Here is a 13,810-nt window from a genome sequence, read left to right on the forward strand (position 1 = left end):
CTAAGCTTCTGTCTGTGGCGGTTTGTAATTTGAATAACTACATCCAATAAAGTCTACCAATAACGTAATTCCTTTCTAAGCTCTCTGTCTCTGACGGATACATATGAATAACGACATCCAATAAAGTCTACCAACAGCTGCGAAAACTTTTAAGAAACTTGAAACTCATCAAAAGGAATGAGTTGCACCTTGGCCGGGTCATTTCGGTCCTGAATTTCCCGACCTGAGCCAGGCAAAGCAGGAAAACAATACAACGTAATTCCTTTCTAAGCTTTCTGTCTCTGACGGATTGCATTTGAATAACGACATCCAATAAAGTGTACACATTACGTAATTCCTTTCTAAGCTTTCTGTCTCTGACGGATTGCATTTGAATAATGACATCCAATAAAGTCTACCAAATACGTAATTCCTTTCTAAGCTCTCTGTCTCTGACGGATACATATGAATAACGACATCCAATAAAGTCTACCAACAGCTGCGAAAACTTTTAAGAAACTTGAAACTCATCAAAAGGAATGAGTTGCACCTTGGCCGGGTCATTTCGGTCCTGAATTTCCCGACCTGAGCCAGGCAAAGCAGGAAAACAATACAACGTAATTCCTTTCTAAGCTTTCTGTCTCTGACGGATTGCATTTGAATAACGACATCCAATAAATTCTACCAACTATCAGCTGCCGAGACATTTGTCTCGAAAAAATACGTTAAAGTTCCCCTTGGTTTGTCACTGTCAAAAAAAAGTTATTTGGGATTACTGGTAGCTTTTTTGTACTACCACGCATATGTAAAATAATAAAATGTAACGCTTTTTTGATAAAGTTGATATTATTTACAGCTTTCCGGTCATATGTCCGGCTATCACTCACTTTTAGGTGGCGGATGTCCAGATAATTATAACACGTGTTTCAGAATCTCTATTTTTGGGTGTGTAACTTTCAATAATGAGTGTTTTTATTTTTTCTCTCAAAAAGTATTCTTAAAGTCTAACTCATGTTTACACTCGCATTCTGTTTATGTAGCTTTAGTTTTAGAAATAAACAAGTCCAGATACAACACATTTTTCTTTGCGGCAAATGTCCAGGTATCCCCCCTCAGACACGTATGTGTGTGTGTGTGTGTGTGTGTGTGTGTGTGTGTGTGTGTGTGTGTGTGTGGGTGGGTGTGTGTGTACCCATGTTTCCACAGGTTTGGTTGCCTAAATCACCATAAGGCAACCATCCACACGTGGATGGCAACCTAAACTCTGGATGGCAACCTAATTGTGTGGATGGTCGCTTTATTTAACACCGTTAAATTGACTTTTTTGACGGAAAGAATGTCATAACAATGTTCAAAATGACATTCTTTCCGTCCTGTGTGGATGGTCGCTTCATTTAACACCGTTAAATTGACTTTTTTGACGGAAAGAATGTCATAACAATGTTCAAAATGACATTCTTTCCGTCCTCTATAGGCGACGAAATAGGTCAAATTTTGTGCATTTTTTAGAGCAAAATTCTTCGATGCCGGAGCGAGTACTGCACCCAGTGCTGTTGTAGTGCAAGTGCACTAGAAAGGCACTGCACCCAGTGCCGCCTCTTAGGTAACCATCCACACTTTAGGTGTGTGTGTGCGTGTGTGTGTGCGTGTGTGTGTGTGTCTGTGTGTGTGTGTGTTAGCGTGAAATATTGACTACGTGTTAAACAATTAACAAAACAAACTGCTACCCCTTGGTTCACCTTTTGCCTTTCTTCTTGTCTGATCCAGAAGCTTACTGAGGCAAGTAAGAAAATGTAACAGCTGCAGCGAACAATGCAAGAAATATTAAAGTCAGATTATCGTCCGGATCTATATCTATATATATGTATGTCTTTTGGTGTTGTTATTTTACTCATACAATTTCTGAAACAGGACGCTCTGTGACAAACTATTCTTCGTGAACATTTGCAGTATGTATTCACTTTGTTTCAACTTGACGTAAACAAATTTAAATTGGTTTGTTTGATGCTTTTGAACTTTGCAAAATTTGGTGAACTTCCATCTCCAACTGTAGCACGAAGCCGGGCACAAAGAATCCTTCTTTATCATGTATTATCGGTATGAAAATGCGTTCGTGGGATACCTCCAGCTTCGCTGGGATTAAAAAAGAATAAAGCTTAAATTTCTGATCAATATTGACAAATCGCAAAAAATCATGAATTTAAACGATTACTCAGAAGCAAAATTTATTTCGCGCCTAAAGAGATACAGAGTTAATTTAACGGATTCAATAGATTCAACATAATTCTACTTCAAAATATGCACATACAAAGTAACATTTAAAAAAAAGGTTGTAAGAATCAGCGTTGGGCACTAATTAGTCAACAATCTTTCTTCCAACAGGCAATGATGACTTGGTTTCTGCTGGCGACATCCTGCCTGCTCTTTGCTCCTGTCGATTGTGGTGGCTGGGTAAACGATTGGAATCAAAAGGCCCAACGTAATTGCTCGAATGGATCATTTCTGTCCAATATCGATAGCGAGCACAACAACGATTATGAGGACAGGCGGTTCCGAATGAGCTGCCGAAGCCTTCCAGTGAGTGGGGGTACAGCAAGCTGTGTCTGGACGTGTAAGTACTTGAGTTAATCTATATTGTGTGTGTATGTGTGTAACATGTGTAACCGTGTGCCCCTCTTCTCTCAAAACTCAAACAATCAAAACAAGCTGACACACAAGTTAAATTAATAGGTTCTTTAATTTCCAAATGATGGTGATGGGAAATGTGTGGGAAACGGGGGTTTACATTCAATAAAAACTTCAATATATTCTACTCTCTAAAACTAGAGTAAACCAAAACAATAATCTAGATCCCCACTCCAAAACTATACTCTAAAACTATACTCCAGAACTATACTCTAGATCCCCACTCTAGAACTATACTCCAGAACTACACTCTAAATCCTGACTCTAGAACTATACTCCAGAACTATACTCTAGAACTATACTCTAGATCCCCACTCTAGAACTATAGTCTAAAAAAGACAAGAGACCCATGAAACTCTAATTTAAAAATCAAAGTCTAAAAAAACAAAACATAAAAAACAATTTAAAAAAAAAACAATCTAACGAACCCAATCTAACAAACCCAATTAAACGAAACCCCGTCGCACATTCCGCCCACTCCGCAAGACAACGCTCACATCTGAGTTTCCATCTTCTGCTTGTGACAGACACATCACGCAACACCGAACACAGCGCTATAAAAATGAATTCGGCCTGAAGGGGTGTCAAATACAAACAGACAGCAATTTTACCTATGCAAATAACAGAATCGGCTATTCCGCCAGACCATTTCAACACATAGAAAGAATAGTCTCGAAACAGTAGTGAATCAACGATAGCTTAGGGGTACTGTGATGTCACAATAGTTGAATCCACGATAGCTTAGGGGTACTGTGATGTCAACAAAAAAAATCAACCCACTATAGCACAAGGGTACCGTTTGTTCACATGGTCACATAGGTTTGGTTTGACTACGCATGTTAGCGTTGACTTTATTCTTTCTCAAGAACGTTCACTGATAAAATGATAAAACGTATCATTTTTACTCAGACCGGCAATGTTAAATAACACTTGAGGTGCAAGTTGAAACAAGTGTGGTCCGATTTAAATCCGTTTCGGGTTAGTGGATGGAGCATTCCGTTATAAGCCTGTGATGTAATTGGTTACTTTTCTTGAAAGTCTCGCACTACCGAGAGTTAATAAAGAAGTGTTGGCATAATGCAAGGAATCACTTCGGTAGCAAATGAAACTACTTCCATTGTTTTTGTCCTTTTGTAGGATTTTAAACAGACACTCAACTGTGCTAACGTTTGCGAGAATATGACTACACATACCCCACAGTTTTTGTATAGTCTGAGACTGCCAACGGTCAGCCGTTTAAGATGTGTGTTCTCATTGCAGGGTATGGAGTATTTGTCTACTGTGTTGTTTTTATTTACAAGAAAACACACAGTATTTTAATACAACATGTTGAACAACTTCTGTGACTAACTGTTGGTATCATTAAAATAAGTTTAAAATTAAGCAACCTCTTATTTAACATTTCACTTAATGTTTCTTCTTAATTATTGAGCTTTATTGATGGTACTTACCCAAAGCGTGCTTATTGAGCTTCCTGTGAGTTGATGTTGACTGTCTTCATGTGCCAAACGTGACGCGAGCACAACTTAGTTTCTCCGAGGCTGTCACTTTGAAAACAAGTTTATGTTTTAGTGGTTTATCACATGCTAAAAGTGTCAGACATGGCACTACATAGTAACAATCGAAGAGTCGAGGTGGACGATGGTGGGAACTGCATGTTACAGGCAGTTATAGACCGTTTTGATTTTGTAACCGCTTCTGGTGTCGGTGTAAATATAGTTAACGTTATTTTGCAGGTTCAGCAAACATTTAACAAAGAAATGCAAACATTTAACAAAGCCGAGCAAGGAGAATGACAGGTCTAATGAAAAACAAAGAGGAAATGAGTCGGAAACGAGATCGCGTCAATACCGAAAACCCGAAACCGTCAATACCCCCGAAGTGTGCAAAGCCGACACACACACAAATACGAACAGTGTGTGAGGACGCCTAACTTGCACCTGCAAGTCTACTTTGGAGGCTCTTGCTTGCCACAGTAATGTCACCAAGTGTAGGGATTAAGTTCCGCGTGACATCATCATGCCTATTTAGAAAAACTACTCTGCCAAGCACTGGTAGATTATGATGTGAAGAATGATCATCCAGCAATTGTTTCGGCTTTTAAGTAAACATTGCCAAAAGCTTATTGTAAAACAATTTGCACCCAAATTAAAGCATACATTCACATGTCATTTAATTCAAACTCTCTAGTTAAGGCCGTTCACTTGACTATCTGGATCACCTTTTGGAGTAAAGATTTCTTTCACAGGCATCACGTGGCAACCGCTCAAATAACGGTACCCTCATACTAGACCAGACAAAAACGGAAGGGACCAATTAAACATCGACAATAAATCACAATAGGCAAAACTGTTCAACGTTTGCATACACGAAGAAAGTCAAAGTAATAATCTACCCAGAACATTATAAGATGTTTGATGGGTTGTTGACAGACCAGCTTTTTTGTCGGTCCGAAGGGGATCATATCGTCTTTTGTTTCATACTTATTGACCAAGGCCGAAGGCCGCGGTCAATAAAATATGAAACAAAAGTCGATATGCCCCCCCGAGCTGTTGAAATAGCTTGCATATTGCGTGTGCTATGTTATTCCTACTGATGCAGGTATCGCTCGCATGAGCGGTGAAAAACGGGATTTTTGCATCAATTTTGAGGGGCATAATGACAAAAAGTGCTGTATTTCAGCAATGACTTAGTGGATTGCTTTGAAACGTCCCGAATATTTTGCCAACATACCAGAGGCACTTCGAGTAAAATGTGTGATTGTTACAGGTATTTGTGCAGATGTAACGCAATGTTCCAGAAAACAACTTTTTAAACCTGTCATAGGAGTGTTCATTTGTGTCCAAAAAGGTCCGGAATTCCCATGTCAACAGACACATGATTGGTAAAGACAATGCCAAACTTTCATTTGCGTGTAACCACTAGCGTAAATTTGCTAGTCATGCAAACACATGAGAAAAAATGAAACGTTCACGCTGTTTCGCACTGACAGCGGTTATCGCTGCGTGCCTCTCAAAACATGCTGCGGTCACGCTTGGCTGGGCATTGCTGTGGCACAGTAATCAACCTTAAAATATAAAGCGTGTTTACAGTCCTAGAACATTTGCGTCAGTGCTTATACGCAAAAGAAACTTTGGCAGTACCTGTATCAATCATTTGTCTGTAGACATGCGAAGTCCTGAATTTTGTGGACACAAGTGAACAATTCTATGCCGAGTTTAAAAAGTATTTTCTCCGGATCATTGCATATGTCGTGCCTAGATCCTGAAAGTGCCTATAAGTTCTTGAATTAGGTAGTCTCTTGCCTAATTCGTGAAATAGGCAACGGCTGGGCCTAACCTGTGAAATCGATGTTGAATTTGGCCTAATTTGTGAAATTTTATGGTTTAGGCTGCCTGTTGCATAAATTAGGCAGCCTAAGTCGTGAAATTAGGCAAAGTTTCGATTTAGGCACGACTGCTGTACAATTTAGGCAAACATGTCAACAGAATAGGCAAAATCCTTGCCTAATGTGTGAAATCAATTCTAAGGTCTAACTGTTTTTTTCAAATTAGTCAGTCTGTTTGAACCCAAAATCATCCGCGTGCGTGCGCGCCTCTCACTGCGTTGCGGGTGACAACATATCAAGTCTGTGAACACTACTAACTACTTGTGAACAGTACTGACTGTGATACAAGTGAGATAATAATCACACTGGAGCATTTCAGATAAACTTTCTCAGTCACTACTTTACACCAGCACCTGACTGTCAGTGGGATGCACACCTGTCCACTAGGCATGGAGGCGAGAAGAAGATGAGGTTCTTCACCCTTGTGCACGGATCCCCTCGTCATCCTCAGAGTCAGGGATCTGTTGAGCGTTCCAACGCTGATGTCAAGAGGAATAGGGCAAATATGAGAGTAAAAACCTCGGGTGACTACAGTGCAGACTTGCAAATAGTTTAAGTGATATTATAAGTGCTAATTAACATCGATTGTAGAAAGTAAGCAAAGCATTGAAAACAAGACACTTTTAACACCAGAATGAAAGACAGATGAGTATTCTTTAGGCTCAGCTAAAAATGCTGAGTCGCGCCTCGCCGTTTGGAATCTGTGTCCTGTTTTTATCAACCTGTGTTGTTGTTCCACAAGGTCCGCATTGTGGATACATTTTTTGGGGGTAATAATTAAACACTTTAATGTCAGGTCTAGTCGTCAACATTTAAACACAAATTAAGTGTTTATAGCAGTTTAATTTGATCTCATAACATAATTAATAAATCGTTTCATATCTAACATCAGTGTGCGCGCCTTTCGTGTGCGAGGCTGGTACTACAAATTGTTCATACGAAATGACAAACACAGGTTACAAGCGATAACGTGCAAAAATACTGGTTTATTACTTTACATCTGATCAGTATTGTATATTGATTACAGTACTATGTATTGCATATTCAGTATTGCATATTGCGGTAAAAAAAAAAAACTAAACAAAGAAAAAGAGAAAAGAAAACAAATTATTAGACATGGCAAAGATATCAAAAATGCATAAACGAAACGCAAGAAACAACAAGTCGCGTAAGGCGAAAATACAACATTTAGTCAAGTAGCTGTCGAACTCACAGAATGAAACTGAAGGCAACGCAACGCAGCAAGACCGTATACTCGTAGCATCGTCACTCCACCGCCCGTGGCAAAGTCAGTGAAATTGACAAGAAGAGCGGGGTATTCGTTGCGCTAAGAAGGATAGCACGCTTTTCTGTACCTCTCTTCGTTTTAACTTTCTGAGCGTGTTTTTAATCCAAACATATCATATCTATATGTTTTTGGAATCAGGAACCGACAAGGAATAAGATGAAAGTGTTTTTAAATTGATTTCAAAAAAGAAATTTTGATCATAGTTTTTATATATTTAATTTTCAGAGCTTGTTTTTCATCCAAATATAACATATTTATATGTTTTTGGAATCAAAAAATGATGGAAAATAAGATGAATGTAAATTTGGATCGTTTTATAAAAAAAATAATTTTTTTACAATTTTCAGATTTTTAATGACCAAAGTCATTAACTAAATTTTAAACCACCAAGCTGAAATGCAATATCGAAGTCCGGGCTTTGTCGGAGATTACTTGACCAAAATCTCAACCAATTTGGTTGAAAAATGAGGGCGTGACAGTGCCGCCTCAACTTTCACAAAAAGCCGGATATGACGTCATCAAAGACATTTATCGAAAAAATGAAAAAAACGTCCGGGGATATTATACCCAGGAACTCTCATGTCAAATTTCATAAAGATCGGTCCATTAGTTTAGTCTGACTCGCTCTACACACACACACACACACACACACGCACAGACACACACACATACACCACGACCCTCGTCTCGATTCCCCCCTCGATGTTAAAACATTTAGTCTTAACTTGACTAAATGTAAAAAGGGAAAAATAAACAATCACAAAACAGGCGAAGACAAACAGACAAGAAAGTTACAATACCAAACACTCGTTGGTTAATCCTTTAACAGTAAGAAAGGATTACGTTCCTTACGTTAAATACAATAAACACTAAGAATACTCGAGAAACTTAGCATGAATACGTTTAAAACCAAAATGGCTACTTTAAGGAAAATACAAAATGTTGACTCATCAGGCCAGGAATACAAAGCAAACTGTCATGCTAAAAAGTCTCTAAACGACAACGTTCCTGCGTTAATCAAAGTCACAAACAAGATATTTCCTCATCCAATTTCCCCCAATAGCGTTATAAGAAATAAGCTCGTTTACAAACGATCACCACAGACCGCAAGCTCTTTTACCTAAATTATTTTAACGTAAAGCTAGGATAAGTCAGAGAAAACGTTTCACTTCGAACTTCGTTAACCACAGAAAACACAAGTTATCATTATAAACATTAGCGACTTTCTAGCGTCTACAAATCATTGCTGTACCTTTCACAAAACTAGAATAATTGAACACACAATAAAGAAACACTACAACAAGTCAGACTTCCAACTCACGTTATACGTAAACAACTCACAAAGTCATTACAAAATGGCGACCAAAATACAACACAAACAAGTAACAACAAAATTACCTTATGCGCTGTGTGGGTTGACCAGCAGTACCAAAACTGTAGCCTCTCAACGAAGGGCACAAAACAATTCACAAGTTTCAATAAAACTGTATCCAAAACACGTTCACGTTGACAATATCCAAACTGTTCACGTTGACTTTAAGACATTACAAGAAGAACTCCATAAGCTCCCTTGCTAACTTTGATACGTTACATAAAACATCCAAACGCTTCCATAAAACCCTCAGATCGACTAAAGAGAGGAAGTCAAACAGTAATATTTATAGAAGACAAAAACCTAACATGGAATAGTTATTCAAAAGTCAAAGGTCACCATATTGACCAAAAACATTCCTAAGACAGAATCGGGTGAGACTACTATTTTACAACCAATCAGTAACCGATCACGCGCGCACTTCGTGCATGCTCAAAACTTAAAACGGTATAATTTACAGAAAGAAGATCAAGGAACTAGCTGACATTAAATCCTAAAAAACACGTGAGTCACACGTATTCTAATGCTTACAACGCAGTTTCGCAGGGCTCACTCCAAAACCAGGACACGGAAAAGAAAACGTGAATCTCACGCGTATTTTAAAACTAAACGACGCAGTTTTGCAACGCTCCGACCAAAACCAGGTCACAACAAGGAGCACGTGAGTCTCACACGTAGAAAATAGTTAAATAACGCTCCACAAAAACAGGTCACAACAAGGTGCCAAGATAAAAACACGGTTTACTTGCTTTACACCGTAAAAGGGCTGAAGCAAACGTATTTACAACAAAAAATAGGTGAATGCATGCCACATCGGCATGCAAAATCAGGCTTGCTTTATTTTTACGCAAGAGCGTATTTTGAGATGTTTTGCTTTGACATAAAATTGTTGCTTGAAAATAAACTATTTTCTTTTGCTGCATACGCGCGATTTGGACGTGCTTTTCATTTCTTATCCCACATACGTGTGAGATACCACCCATGACATAACAATATCGTTCATCACAGTTCATGTGAATGAAGTCAAGTCTGGCAGGGACCTGTTTATCCATTGCGAATGATGCCAGAGTCACCGAGACAAACGTCATTATGGAAACACTTTCCCCTGAAAGAAATTTTAGAACTAACATGTCACGCTATGCTTTCGAGAGTGGCGTTACTTTGCTTGGACGTCAAAGATTGCAGGAGACTTTGTAAGAGATCGAGGTTCCATTAGAAGCGTCTTCGATTTGTATGCGTCGACTCGGGGATGTTTTGTGCTGAAGGTATGTAAATACAGTATGAAGGATAAACAGAAAACCACATGGCTTGCTGTGTCGTACCAGATTTACGTTCGTTGCTTTTTTAAATATTGAAAAACTCGCTTTCGCTCGCAGTTCAATATTTTAAAAAGCACTTGTGTAAATCTGGTACGACACAGCAAGCCATGTAGTATTGTCTATATTCAAACCTGTCAACAAATATGCGCGCCGGCAGAGTACATAGAGAAAACTATACGTACATGGCTTGCTATATCGTTCCAGATTTACACGAGTTGCTTATTCAAATATTAAAATGCGAGCAAAAGCGAGCTTTTCAATATTTAAACAAGTCGCGTAAGGCGAAAATACAACATTTAGTCAAGTAGCTGTCGAACTCACAGAATGAAACTGAACGCAATGCCATTTTTCAGCAAGACCGTATACTCGTAGCATCGTCAGTCCACCGCTCATGGCAAAGGCAGTGAAATTGACAAGAAGAGCGGGGTAGTAGTTGCGCTAAGAAGGATAGCACGCTTTTCTGTACCTCTCTTTGTTTTAACTTTCTGAGCGTGTTTTTAATCCAAACATATCATATCTATATGTTTTTGGAATCAGGAACCGACAAGGAATAAGATGAAAATGTTTTTAAATTTATTTCGACAATTTAATTTTGATAATAATTTTTATATATTTAATTTTCAGAGCTTGTTTTTAATCCAAATATAACATATTTATATGTTTTTGGAATAAAAAAATGATGGAGAATAAGATGAACGTAAATTTGGATCGTTTTATAAATGTTTATTTTTTTTTTACAATTTTCAGATTTTTAATGACCAAAGTCATCAATTAATTTTTAAGCCACCAAGCTGAAATGCAATACCGAAGTCCGGGCTTCGTCGAAGATTGCTTGACCAAAATTTCAATCAATTTGGTTGAAAAATGAGAGCGTGACAGTGCCGCCTCAACTTTCACGAAAAGCCGGATATGACGTCATCAAAGACATTTATCAAAAAAATGAAAAAACCGTTCGGGGATTTCATACCCAGGAACTCTCATGTCAAATTTCATAAAGATCAGTCCAGTAGTTTAGTCTGAATCGCTCTATACACAAACACAGTGTAGAAAGTATAGCGTGACGTGTTTGTTCTTCCAGGGAAAACAGCAAGGGCAAAAGTGTTTCTAGAATGACGTTTGTCTCGATGACTTTGGCATCATGAGCAGTGGGAAATCAGGTCCCTGCCAAGACTAGTTTGACACGACCTCATTTACATGATATACTAACGTGTGAATTGAACGATATTGTTATATCATGGGTTGTGTCTCTCGCGTATGTAGGATAAACCTGCTTGTCGTGGTTCTAAAACTCTCACGGTCAGACGGTGTTGTCGTTGCTCCGGACGATAAAACCTGCTCTCTGTGATACAATCGCAAGTCTGAACTAAAAGAACGCTCCGTTGCCTCATTTTCACCGTGACTTGAAAAAAATGGTCGACAGCGTCGGACAGCCTCTCTTCGTCGTTTCAACAATTTTCGGAAGAACATTTATAACTTTCTCGTCAGAGCTTATGGTGAAATATGTTTTTTTGTTTTTTTATAAAGGGTGAGAGAAATGATTTAGCATTGTCAGAGCGGATTAAAACCTGTTTCGCGAAAATAAAAGCGTCTGCCTGGGTGCAATACATTTCAACTGTGTGACCGGTTGCTTGTACAAGACAATCGGTGATTGCCTCACATGCAACGGATTGTGACGATCGAATCACAGCCGTGTGACGGTCTCATTACAAAAAGTACAGAACAGGAAGGAAGGTACATAGTAATTGTATTGATTGCTACTCAGGAAGGACTCTATTTGGATCATGCTTTGGTTGCAGCCATTCTAAACTCTTGGGATGACGACGTTGGCCACCAGTGTCCTGACGGAGGCTATGTCGGTGGTATGACCAGCTACCACGACAACCACCACGAAGACAGACGCTACCGTCTGTATTGCTGCAATTTGTCAGGTATGATTGTATTTACTGCTAGAATTTTGAAAACGGCGCAGCTAATATACTGTTATATTACCGCAAGTATCTTGACTAATGCAGGTTAGTAACAGCTATTGTGTTTTCAGCATAGCGATATTGTCGGATAGTTTGACTCGAACAAGTATAATACGCCTCGTCTTCGACTCGGTATACTATACTTGTTCTTGTAAAAACGCAACCGGTTTTTAACGAGAGCAGACGAAATATGCGAGCGCATGCTAGCTTATTGAGCATACACACGTCTCTGCCATCTCAGTGGCGGCCAAACGACGCAGCGACCGCCATTCGCCGTCAAGTTTGAGTTTTTTTGCCTGTTTAAAAATAACCATACCTAAGTGACGATGAGGAAGACCAAAAAGCTGCATCTTTCTGTGATTTGGTTGTCCATTTGACTGGCTGAAAGTCCTTTTTTAATCAGGTAAAAACCCACGCGCGCGTCTCACAGACTAAGCAATGCGATGACCTCTCTTGCGCTCGACACTTTGTCAGTTCAGAAATTTTGATGTGTTCAATGGCATAAATTGTATTGCAATGTCATGTTTCGTCTGAAATAAGAATTGTATAATCATGTTTGGCGTTGACAAGCATTTGCAAGACGAATTCCATGAATGATGTCCGTGGATGTCGCGTTGAACAGAAATCACGTGTAGCCAATGTTGTTATCCATATGAACTGGATTTTGAGCAACCTCCTGCGAAATATGGATAATGATCGAAAAAGGGCTGTGTGAGACTATCCAATCACATCCCCCGCTTTTCCCTGCGTGTTTATCAAAATTGCAATATTTAGAGGTTACAAGCCGAGTCTCAGTCAATGTTAAAATTAATGGTCGAACCGGACAGGCCTGAAAGTGGCGAGTATTTAACTCATGACATTAAATAACGGCTCGGCACCAGGATTAGATGGGATTGTTACGAATGGGTTTTGTAAATTTACCTATGATGTACTCACAAATTACTCATACTCTCTATTCCAGGTTCGACCTCACTCATAACAATACTCAAGAAGGGAAAAACAGTTTAACAATTTACTTTCGTCCTTTACATCTAAATACTACACAATACATCTAATGTCAACACGCAAACTATTCAACTGTCAATTCTGGTCATACACAAAATCAATTGTCTAACTGGCCTTTACTCGCACACACATGCATACTTCACTTTCTCACGTTACCACATTTGAGTCTTCCATGATGATGACGACGACGACGAATGACACAGGGTAAAGATGAAGACGATGTGCATAATGGCGATAATCAGGTTAACAGGACCAATGGTAGACGACAGAGAAGAAGACGGTGACCGTAGACATGCTGGTATGACGAGTGACACTGGATAAACGTAGATGCTATGTTACAGTCACAGTTACAGCGAGTCCTTTGTAGTGAAAGAAAAGTAACTAAACTTCTGAAAGCTCTGTGTCCACTTGTACATAACATTCACAAGAGAGGAGGTGAGTTTGGAAACATATTGATGCAAAGAGTTCAGAATCCTTTCTGGAGAGATGTTTTCAAACATTACAAACATTTTGCATGCAAATGTGTCCCCATCTCCTTGAGTGATTTTGCTTCAGAGCGTCTGTATTATAATGTACATATTTGCATAGATAAAAAGGTTATTTTTAACAGGAATTGGATGGAAAATGGCATTATTACAGTCGGTCACTTGATGAGAGCTGATGGGTTTTTGGCATATATATAACGATTTGAAATTGAAACATCCAAATTTACAACTGAATTTTGTTTTCTTCGAAGGCGTTATGCGCTCAGTTAAGAATTTTCATAAAAAACTAAAGTTAGATACAGTTTTAAACAATGTTTTTCAT

At 38.8% G+C, this 13,810-nt stretch overlaps 1 protein-coding gene across 1 annotated transcript in view; it reads left to right on the forward strand.

Moving 5' to 3' along the window:
• Window positions 1–1,805: 1,805 nt before the first annotated feature.
• LOC138976530 (hemagglutinin/amebocyte aggregation factor-like) overlaps window positions 1,806–13,810 on the forward strand; it is a 32,767-nt gene continuing 20,762 nt past the window's right edge. The window contains exons 1-3 of the mRNA XM_070349388.1: window positions 1,806–1,928; window positions 2,362–2,590; window positions 11,828–11,959. Coding sequence (XP_070205489.1) covers window positions 2,365–2,590; window positions 11,828–11,959 — 358 coding nt within the window. The 5' untranslated portion in view covers window positions 1,806–1,928; window positions 2,362–2,364. The remainder of the gene's footprint in view (window positions 1,929–2,361; window positions 2,591–11,827; window positions 11,960–13,810) is intronic.

Source organism: Littorina saxatilis, linkage group LG9, assembly GCF_037325665.1.
Source record: "Littorina saxatilis isolate snail1 linkage group LG9, US_GU_Lsax_2.0, whole genome shotgun sequence".
In the NCBI taxonomy this organism is placed as follows: domain Eukaryota; kingdom Metazoa; phylum Mollusca; class Gastropoda; order Littorinimorpha; family Littorinidae; genus Littorina; species Littorina saxatilis.